Source organism: Callithrix jacchus, chromosome 10, assembly GCF_049354715.1.
Source record: "Callithrix jacchus isolate 240 chromosome 10, calJac240_pri, whole genome shotgun sequence".
Taxonomy (NCBI): domain Eukaryota; kingdom Metazoa; phylum Chordata; class Mammalia; order Primates; family Cebidae; genus Callithrix; species Callithrix jacchus.
The window spans coordinates 70,306,385-70,317,461 of NC_133511.1; the positions used below are offsets into that span (position 1 = coordinate 70,306,385).

Here is an 11,077-nt window from a genome sequence, read left to right on the forward strand (position 1 = left end):
TTTTCCCTAGTATTGTATTCTGCAAGACAGGTAGTTTCTTGATATTTCTGAATTTCATATGTTCCTATTAGGTTCAAATGTTGACTGAGGTTTTTCGTTTGTTTGTTTCTTTTTCTCCTAGATATTTTAAAATTTGATGGTTAGTGAAAGCATTCTTGCTTCATGCAGCAGGGGCTATTGGTTTCTGTATCAAACTGAACATGGATGTTCAAGAATAATACTTACATTACTTCCTCTTACTGCCACCGTCTCGACACATGTTACTGATTCCATTTGAAGCCTGTTTGACTTAATGAGCTTTTCTCTTTTTTTCCTAGTCAAACCTCTATCCCACTATGTCACTACTTAACCAAACTATTGAGAACCACCAGAGCTTCTTCATCCTGACTGGGATTCCAGAAATGCCAGAGAAGGACTTATGGATGGCCTTGCCTCTCTGTCTTCTTTACAGTACTACAATCCCGGGAAATGTCACCATCCTAGTTGTTATCAAAGTTGAGCAAAGTTTCCATGAACCCATGTATTATTTTCTAGCCATGTTAGCTGCCACTGACCTCAGCCTTTCACTGTCTTCCATGCCTACCATGGTCAGTGTTCACTGGTTCAACCGGTGTTCGAAAACTTTTAATGTCTGCCTTATCCAGATGTTCTTCATCCACACATTTGGGGGAGTGGAATCAGGTATTCTGGTGGCCATGGCCTTTGATTGCTTTGTGGCCATCAGCTTTCCTTTGCGCTATGCTACCATTCTCACTCACAGTGTAATCAGCAAGATTGCAGCAGCAGTCCTGCTATGGAGTGTGGTAACTGTGCTCCCTGTGCCTTTTCTCATCAAAAGGTTACCTTTCTGCCACTCCAATGTCCTCTCCCATGCATACTGCCTCCATCAGGATGCCATGAGGCATGCCTGTGCTGACACCAATGTCAATATCATCTATGGCCTGCTGGCTGTGATCTTCATCATTGTACTAGATGCCTTGATACTTTTGGTCTCTTACATTCTAATCCTCCAGGCAGTATTGGGCGTTGCTTCCCAGGAAGAGAGGCTCAAGGGTCTCAACACCTGCCTCTCTCATATCTGTGCAGTTATGCTTTTCTATGTGCCTCTCATTGGCATGACCCTAATTCATTGCTATGGGAAGCATTTGCCACCAATAATACACACATTCATGGCCGATATCTACCTGCTTCTCCCGCCTGTGCTCAATCCCATTGTGTACATTGTTAGGACCAAGTAGATCCGATGGCGGACTGTCCAGGCCTTCTGTGGGGCTAGGGTTAGCCCATATGGCATCTACTATTTCCATGTAAATGCAATCAAGTTAGAGAAGAGTATCAAATACAGTATTATCCAATAGAAATTCCAGCCAAAATGGATATTTTCTTATTTCTCTTCTGTTTAGTCAGCAATAGCCCTACATGGCTATTAATTGCTTGAAATTTTGTTAGGGAAAAGTGAGAAATTGAATTTTAAATGTTCTTAATTTTAGTTGATTTAACTGTAAATTTAAGTAGTCATATGGGGCTAGTAGCTGCTGTACTGAACAGTACAAATATAATGGGTTGTGAAATGAAATTGCATAATGGTTTTGATAAGAGCAATAATTTATTTTAGCCTAATAAAAACATAAAATTTTATACTTTAAAATCATATGTAAGAAACTTTCAAACATTTATATATAATGAAATTTACTTATCTTGGTATATTGTTTTATAGGTTTTGACAAATGCATTGTGTTACCACCACTGAAACAAAGATACAGAACAATTTTTTTACTTTCCCAAATTTCTTTATGTCATGCATTTGTGGTCAACCACTCTATTATCACCTGCCCTCTGGCAAGCATTGATTGGGTCTACCTCCCAGTATACATTCTTTTTCCAGCATGTCATGCAAATGAAACCTTGCATTATATAGTCTTTTGTGTTTAGCTTCTTAATAAAATGCATTTGAGATTCACTTATGTTATTGCATGTATTGATAGTTTATTCCTTTTTATTGCTGAGTAGTTTTCTGTTGTATGTCATTGTTTAGTAACTTTTTTGAGAAATATGTCCAGACTGCTCTTATACTCCATTAGAATCACTCAGTGATGAACATAGAGCATTTCTTTTCTTTTGTCTTTATTTATGTATTTATTTATAGATTTTATAACTTAAGGTGTACATTTTTAAGAGGTTGGAATCAGAAAGGAAAAAACTATTGAAAATAAAGAGCATGTGCAGAGTTTGAGGAAATAGTGCATTCAGTGAGTTGGAAAAATAAGAAATTTCATATAAGCTTTAGATCTCAATCTCAGCCTCACTTCTGTTCAGGGGGCTTTTCTGACTTGCACTTAATATATACTCTATATGAACAGGGACACTTTTATCCCACTTTCTTGTATCCCAAGTGAGTAATTATATAGTGGACACTTAGTATATATTTTTGAATTAATGAATTAATGAAAACTATACTTTATTATGATTGATTTAATACTTCCTATTCTTTCTGTTCCTATTTAAAATTCATAAATCTTATTTGAAATTTTCACAGTCACTCATCTTCACTGATAGGAACCAGGGAAAGAGGGTAGTGTTTACTTATGCATCTGAGCATTACCTGATGTGCAACTTTATAAAGTTACCCAATCTTCCTTGATACTCACTGGGATAAGCACCTTTGCTCAGTGTGACTCATACGTATATAATGAGAATATTTGAAAAATGTTTTAAGAAGTACATAAAGAGCCGGGTGCCATGGCTCACACCTGAAATTTACTCCCTAATCCTAGCACTTTGGGAGGCCTAGGTGGGCAGATCACCAGACCAGCCTGGGTTTGAGACCAGCCTGGCCAATATGGTGAAACCCCATCTTTACTAAAAATACAAAAATTAACCAGGCATGGTGGTGGATGCCTGTAATTCCACCTACTGGGGAGGCTGAGGCAGGAGAATTGCTTGAACCCGGAAGGTGGAGGTTGCAGTGAGCTGAGATTGTACCACTGCACTCCAGCCTGAGTGACAAAAAAAACTCTGTTTTGGAGGGGTGGATGGAAAGTACAAAAGGCCAGGGTAGATTAGATATAATCAGGATTATTAATTGATTGTCTACTGTGAATAGCTGGATTCCAGTCTAAATGAAGCTTAAACCAGATGTGGGCACACAGTTGGGAATCAATCTATGAAATCAATAGATTGAGGATCGTTGATTTAAATCATAGTTCCTGAAGATATGAATGGAAACAGTTGGCATTAGAAGGTAGTATAGCATGTTGGTTAAGATGAAGCTTTGAAATAAGACTTAATTCAAAGTCTTGAGTACCATTTCTGTTACTATTTCTGAAATAGGCTTGAGTACCATTTCTGCAACTTACTAACTTTTAGACAAGAAAGTTGCTAAAAAATCTCTCTGAGCTTCAGTTTCCTCAGCTGTGAAATAATAGGTAATAATACTTAACTCATAAGGTTGATCATGAAAAAATAAGGCAATATATTTGAAAGATATAGTTTCTGGCATATATTATGTGTTTATCAAATGTTAGGTTACTTATGCTTAGAAGGTAGGTGGCTCCAGATATGACTTGAATAGGAGGAGGGGTTCTTAGGAGGAGTTCCTGTGTAAGAAGAGGGATATAGGAATAGCCAGGAGAGTAATGACACCTCTTAGGAAGAGGACATATTGAAAGCAGAGAACAATCAGATGACTCTTTCTGCCCTCCTAATCCAGCTCTGACATTCAAGGAGCCTTCCTGGCTGAGAGTCCTTAGCCTAAGGCTGGGTAAAAAGGAATGGTTATAGTTATTTGACCCAGGCAGGCAGCTTTTGCAGATATCCATTACTGTCAGCCTCCAGGGCTAGGGCTCTTCTCCCATCCCCTGATGGATGGAATTTACTTGGGCCTGGGAGCAGGGTTTGAAGGTAAGTCTCACAGATGTGTCTGAGTTGCCTAGGGGAACATAGGCATATGGGTTCCATCACTCTTACTCCAACCAGAATGCTTACTAATCAAGAATGCTCCTTGTTGCCTGGGGACTCTACTAGGTTGCCTATAAAGCCCTCACTTTGGAAGCTGGTTTAGTCCCTGCTCTGTTATGGGACTGAAGAGAAGTTGGTATTGTTTCCTGCTGATGTGACCAGGTAAGGCGGGAGTGCAAATCTGGGGTGAAAAAACTGAAGAAGAGGGAGTTTTTTAAAAATGAGGGATGATAAGATAAGGAGAGGAAGAAAATCAAACAGTAAATTGATGGGAGCTACAAGTAACATGCGATGAAGAAAGGGAGGGGTGTAATAGATACTGAAGAAATTAAGATAGGAAAAGAGAAGTCAGGAGGAGAAAGAAGAGACAAAGGCAAAGAATGAGAGAACTCAAAACTCTCTTTCCGTGGCGATAATCATTTGGCAATCAGTCAGTGTTGCTAAATGAAACTTTCTGTGTTTCCTGACCCTGATACTTACTGATCCTATTACTAGATAACTAGTAACTAGCATTGAGAGATTAAAAACATGCATGCCCAAACTTTAAACTCAAACTTCTGGCAGAAAAAGAACATGATACTTGCATATGTAAATGATCAATATCAGCTGTGCCTCATTATTAAATACCAAGTGAAAAGTCCAAGCAAAATGTGGTGCAAAGATTGAACTAGAGGATAGTTTAGCTTAACATGTCATGGAACTGTCAGGGTAGATTCTAAATTGTGGAGGAAATATAATTGTGTTAACAAATTAACAGAAGGTAGGGTTGGTAAATGAAGAGGATGGGTCTGTAACACTACTGAGGCCAGAAAATCGGGATGTTGACCTTAGGGTCACTCAGTTATTGAGTGGGGTAAGTGTTATTTAATTTCACCTGGCCTTCTGTATATGAATGCGCAGGTGCTATCTTCTTCCTGACCAGTCGGATGGAGGCTTGTACTTGAAGAGAGCACTAACATATTGCTCTGGTTAGCTGGCAATGTTGAGAAAACCTTGATAAATTTAGGCACTGAACTTTGACCTACCACTGGCTTCAGAGTGTATGAGCTCACAGAGAGAAAGCTCTCTCCTTCTTTTTCTGTCTCCATTACACAGGAAAAATTTCCCCAAAAGCAAACGGAGCCACTGCCTCCTCTCCTTTTACCCCACTCACATTATCCAGTGTCATTTTTTTTTGTCTTTATGAGATACCATTCAAAGAACAGAGGATAACTGGTATCTGCTTTACAAACATTTCATCTCTCGGTTATTTTTCCACCCAAACACTCCTCTGCATTCGTCAGCATGAAGGTAAAACCAATACAAACATATGTAGACTTTTACACATAGTTTCAAAAACACTTGGACTCCACAAACATTCTTTAGATGAGTCATGAGAATATAGCTCTCTATTTGCTTATTTCTCATCTCTATCCCTCCTGTAGATCACATACAAATATAAGAGAATGTTAAAATTTTTTATATTTTAAAAGAAGGAAATTACAACATTCAGCCATCCAAACCTGTCTCATTGGCGTGGCCTCTCATCATCTGAAGTTCAGTAAAAAATAATAGACTTTGGAGTTAGTAAAGTTGGTTTTGAATTTGAATCTGTATTTAACTATTTTAGCCTGCATATACTATTTAACCTTCCTGTGTCCATTTCCTTTCTTTAAAACAGAAGAAAAATGTCTACCATAAATTTAAAATTGTATATAAAATGACTAATAAAATGTATGACATGTACAAATAATCTTAATTATTTTTCTTTCCTCACAGTTCAGTGTCCTCAACCAACCATGGCAATATTCAATAACACCACTTCGTCTTCCTCAAACTTCCTCCTCACTGCATACCCTGGGCTGGAATGTGCTCATGTCTGGATCTCCATTCCAGTCTGCTGTCTCTACACCATTGCCCTCTTGGGAAACAGTATGATCTTTCTTGCCGTCATTACTAAGCGGAGACTCCACAAGCCCATGTATTATTTCCTCTCCATGCTGGCAGCTGTTGATCTATGTCTGACCATCACGACCCTTCCCACTGTGCTTGGTGTTCTCTGGTTTCATGCCCGGGAGATCAGCTTTAAAGCTTGCTTCATTCAGATGTTCTTTGTGCATGCCTTCTCCTTGCTGGAGTCCTCAGTGCTGGGAGCCATGGCCTTTGACCGCTTCCTGGCTATCTGTAGCCCACTGAACTATGCTACTATCCTCACAGACAGGATGATCCTGGGGATAGGACTGGTCATCTGTTTTCGACCAGTAGTTTTCTTACTTCCTGTTGTTGTAGCCATAAACACTGCGTCTTTTCATGGAGGTCAAGAGCTTTCCCATCCATTTTGCTACCACCCAGAGGTGATCAAATACACATATTCCAAGCCTTGGATCAGCAGTTTTTGGGGATTGTTTCTTCAGTTCTACCTGAATGGCACTGACTTATTGTTTATTCTTTTCTCCTATGTCCTGATTCTCCGTACTGTTCTGAGCATTGTGGCCCCAAAGAAGCAACAAAAAGCTCTCAGCACTTGTGTCTGTCACATCTGCGCAGTCACTGTTTTCTATGTACCAATGATCAGCCTGTCCTTAGCACATCGCCTCTTCCAGTCCACCCCAAGGGTGCTCTGTAGCACTTTGGCCAATATTTATCTGCTCTTACCACCTGTTCTGAATCCTATCATTTACAGCTTGAAGACCAAGACAATCCGCCAGGCTATGTTCCAGCTGCTCCAATCCAAGGGTTCATGGGGTCCTAATGTAAGGAGTCTTAGAGGAAGATGGAATTGAAGGTAGGAAATTGTCAGGACATGAATTACACTTCAAAAAGGAAGTGACTTGGGGCAGTCTTATCCACAGGCATTTTGGTTGCTGAGTCAATTCCAGTTGAATTTTTGGAGTGGGAAGAAGACAATAACTTCCGCAGAGCTTATCAAAGAGTTTTGTTTTTTAATGCCATCATTTAAAACCAAATTAATTTAGTATAGTCCCTGAACCATTTAAACAGTGACATGACTCCTGTGCCTATGAAAGCAGAATAAAGTCACTTTAATATAGTGGAATAAGTTAGTTATCTCCTTTAAAACAGTAATTTTTAGACCAGAAATTAATTACAATTTTTTTTTTCACATCGAGCTGAACAATTTTTTCCCCCTGAGGTGACATTTCCAGTGAGGCAATGAAGGTTGTTACTTGAGCTGGTAAAAGGAAAAGTTACATATGTGTACAAAGACACACACATAGAAAGTTTTAATTAAAAACTTTAGGAAATTCTTGCACATTGGTTTCAGTTCCTGGAGTCACTTCTAGAGAGCACTCTATCCTTACAAATATACTCCCTATACCTCTATCTTTCCATAATCCCTTTTCTTCTTAATAGAAGTGATACCTTTTCAGTTTTAGTTAGTACTTTGCATACCTCCAATCCATTCAATATCTAACATTATATATTGACTTCTGTTATTTTCCCATTGCCTGTATATTCTAATACAGTTCTAATCCTGATTCCATAGCGACTCCACTGCTAACTCTCAGAATTACAGCTTTTTTCTGTTTGCTCTTTTTTCTTGGGCTGTTAATTTTTTACTTAGCTATTAACTGCTTCTACTCTGTGGTATACTCGTCACTGTAGAATTGAACAGTAGCTTTGATGCTTTTTAATTGGAAATTTCTAGATTGCCTTTATTAACTATATTTATTTTGTGAAGAAGTAACTCAGGTGAAGGGTTGCAAGGGTGCTGGAGATAATTCTTCAATTTTTTTTCCACAGTTTTCACAATTTCATCCTACCTAGGATAATTCATGTCTGAGCACTGTCTATTAAGCAGGTGCTTTGATTTGAGCCACCTGGTTCCTCCCTTTATATCAACTTCCTATTCCTGGGCAGATAGGGAACACCAGTCTCAATCTGGTTTCTTGGTCTCAGTTTTCTTTCAAGCTGCGTTGTTCAGCTCAAGCACTGACAACTTCGTGATTTTGCTTTGCTTGGGCTCCAATCCCTTTTACCAACAATAATCACATATCATTTATATTTAAAATTATTTGCATGAGTTTCCTTTTATACATCATATTGAGATTACATAAGAGTGTGTGGCAGGACTCACACACTTTTTAGGTGAGGAAAAACAAGTGAATGACCATCCTATAAAGTAATGCAATTATAAGTAAAATTCAGTTTTTCAAACTCCAAGTCCCTCATTGTGCTGGGATGTTTCTAGGTCTTGTGCACTCAGAGGGAGTCTTTGTATCCTATTATACCACAATTCAGTATTTTACCTTTCAACTTTTGTTCTCATATTGCTGCTAAATAAATGTCTCTGTGGTTCTGTCCTCATCAAAAGGAAAATAAATACAGCTATTATTCAAAAGTGCAAGAATCCAAAGATATAAAAAAGATGTGGAATCTAAATACATATCTAGTTTCTAGACATCTGATGCCATACAATTTTCCTTAGAGTGTATCATACTATGGCAGCGTCTCTGACCCTGAAATTAACTTGTGGCAGGGCAGACATCCCAGATCACACACTAATCTAACCATCCAAACTTTTCTGCCTCAGTTATTTCAGATGTCTCTGGCTTTACGGTTGCTCCTTTTGAGGACTTTTCTAAAAGTTTTCCTTGGTAGATTTACAATTTTCTATTCACAATTTAGAAGTTTCAAAATATCTGGAAAAACAGTGTTTTTTTTTTTTTTTTTTTTTACTTTCTTAAGTTTGATGTCAAAATTTATTGGCTAAATAACCTAACAGGACATTGTATGAACATATTTATGGATCATAATTTATTTTACACATTTCACTTCAGAAATATCGCTATGTTTGAGTGCAGAGTAATTCCTCCAGAGATACATGGCTCTTTTTAAAGTACGAAATATAATTGAATTCCAAAGGTTTTAGATGAACAATTGTGAAAATGTGTGATACTTCTTCCAGTTTTATGACAGTCATAGTGTGCCATATGTGTGTTAGTCTTTTACTACTCAAAAATGTAGTTTTTAATACCTGACTCAAAATGTAACATTTTCACTCAACACCAAAAACATTTTTATCAATGTACTCCATCCCTATAGTAATTGTTAGTAGGCTATGAATTTGTGTTTTGTGATTTTAGGCAATGTATTTTATATTTTTGGAGTTTTTCTGATTACGAGTGTAATATATAAAATTAAAATGTGTGAATGTGTTCAGAAATAGAAAAATATTTAAAATATAATAACAATGATTTGCAATGCTATAGGGAGATTACATAACACGGTCATGTGCCCCATAATTACCTTTCTGTAAACAATGGACCTCATATGCCACAGTAGTCCCATAAGACTATACTACCAGTATTTTTGCTGTACATTTTCTGTGTTTAGACATGGACAAATACCATCGTGTTAGTTACCTCAGTATTTAGTACAGTAAAATGCTCTACAGTTTTGTAGTCTAGGAGCAATAGGTTATCTCATAGGTATGGAGTAGGCTATACCCTCTAGGTTTGTGTAAATACACTATATGAAAGTCACACGATGCATTTCTCAGAAAAAAATCCCCTTATTAAGCAACTCATGACTATATATAACCTAAGTGTATTAAACCTGTTTTTTTTTTAATAAACAAACACATGGGCATACATGTGTATACATTTAGAAATTAAGATAATAGTTTATATGCAAATGTATGTCTTAAATATTTGCTTGCTATTATTCATTATTCTCTATTAAACAATATTTTATATTAGATTTTACTTCTAGGAAGCTTTGCTTTCATTATCCACCAAAATAGGCCCTTTCTTAGGTGTATAATTAAGATTACCATACTTTGCTAATTTATTACTTATTTACTTGTTTTCCCCACCACCTGAACTACATGATAGTAGGCCTATGTCTAATGTTTCATTTAATCCTTAAAACCAATACAGGCTTTAGCAAGCACCACTTTGTCGTTGATGCTGTGTTGCATTGGTGGATAACCTGTCATCATATTTGCGTGTCGTGGTTTATGCTACTATTTCCTATTGCTTACTTCAGTAACCCTTGATATATTTTCTTATAAATATATATTTGGTTCTATCTCTGATTATCTTTATAGATTTCCAGAAAAATACATTACTAAATTTAGAAGGAGGCAAAATAACCATTGGTCTCTTTGGGTTGGCCAGCTGTAGTGGCTGAATTTGTGGGCTCTGAAATCATACTTCCTGGGCTTAGATTTAAGCTCCTAACACTTAATTGCTCTATATTACTGGAAAAGTCGTTACACATTATAAATCTTTAACTTCTTAACCTAGAGAAGAAGAGGAAGTAATAAAATCTACCTTTCCAGGCTCTTGCAAAAGTTAATGCTGTTAATTCTGGTAAACATATAGCCCAATGCTTGGCACCTGGTCGGTACCAGATATATTCTATTGTCATTATCTTCTAAATTGTGACTTCAAATGTTATTCATATAACGAATTGCTTTTCAATAAATATATGTAATGCTTTTTGTTCTCATATTGCTGCCAAATTAATATATCTGATTCTATCTTCATCAAAAGGAAAAAATACAACTATTATTCAAAAGTGCAAGAATTCCAAGATATATCTAGTTTGGAGCATCTGACCCTAAACAAAGATTAAGGACAGAAGACTTTATTTTAGACAGACAGCCTGTTGGCAAACCCAGTACAAAACCACAACATTAAATATTATTTGTAAGAACCTTTGTGAACTTTGACAAGAATTCCAGGGTTGCTTTTTTCTTTTCACTTTTCCATTGTAATAGCATTGTAGTTATTTAATCAGAGAACTTATCCCATCCAGACATAATTTATTGGCTTATATTTCAGTAGAATTTAAAATTATCTTTGTACTTAATTTTTTGTGGGTGATAAATATCACATGCACAGAAATATGAAATGTTGAATAGGTTTTCATTTTTCCTCCCTGTATTATTTGACTACTCCATCAATTTAATATTAGGTTCTAATATTTCTTGATTATATGTTACATTTTCAGATCTTACATATGTTGCAGTGTGATTATTCTATTTCCTTGATCTGATCAATTTGTTGAGTAAACTGCACAATTTTACAGCTGTTTAATAAATCTTACTATTATATTAAGCTTTATTATAGTTTATAATGTATTTATTTTTATTATATATTTTTCAGTTTACTCT

General features: G+C 36.6%; 2 protein-coding genes across 2 annotated transcripts; both read left to right on the forward strand.

Moving 5' to 3' along the window:
• Positions 1–258: 258 nt before the first annotated feature.
• On the forward strand, positions 259–1,397 carry LOC103787213 (olfactory receptor 51H1-like). Its single transcript, XM_054241507.2, has one exon. The coding sequence runs from the start codon at positions 336–338 to the stop codon at positions 1,236–1,238; it is 903 nt and encodes a 300-aa protein (XP_054097482.1). The 5' UTR covers positions 259–335; the 3' UTR covers positions 1,239–1,397.
• A 4,321-nt stretch (positions 1,398–5,718) lies between these two features.
• Positions 5,719–6,719, forward strand: OR51T1 (olfactory receptor family 51 subfamily T member 1). Its single transcript, XM_009007548.5, has one exon. The coding sequence runs from the start codon at positions 5,736–5,738 to the stop codon at positions 6,717–6,719; it is 984 nt and encodes a 327-aa protein (XP_009005796.4). The 5' UTR covers positions 5,719–5,735.
• The last annotated feature ends 4,358 nt before the right edge of the window (positions 6,720–11,077 follow it).

Bases quoted from the DNA above. Each gene is read 5' to 3' on its own strand.
- OR51T1 (XM_009007548.5), top strand. From the start codon at position 5,736: ATGGCAATATTCAATAACACCACTTCGTCTTCCTCAAACTTCCTCCTC.
- LOC103787213 (XM_054241507.2), top strand. From the start codon at position 336: ATGTCACTACTTAACCAAACTATTGAGAACCACCAGAGCTTCTTCATC.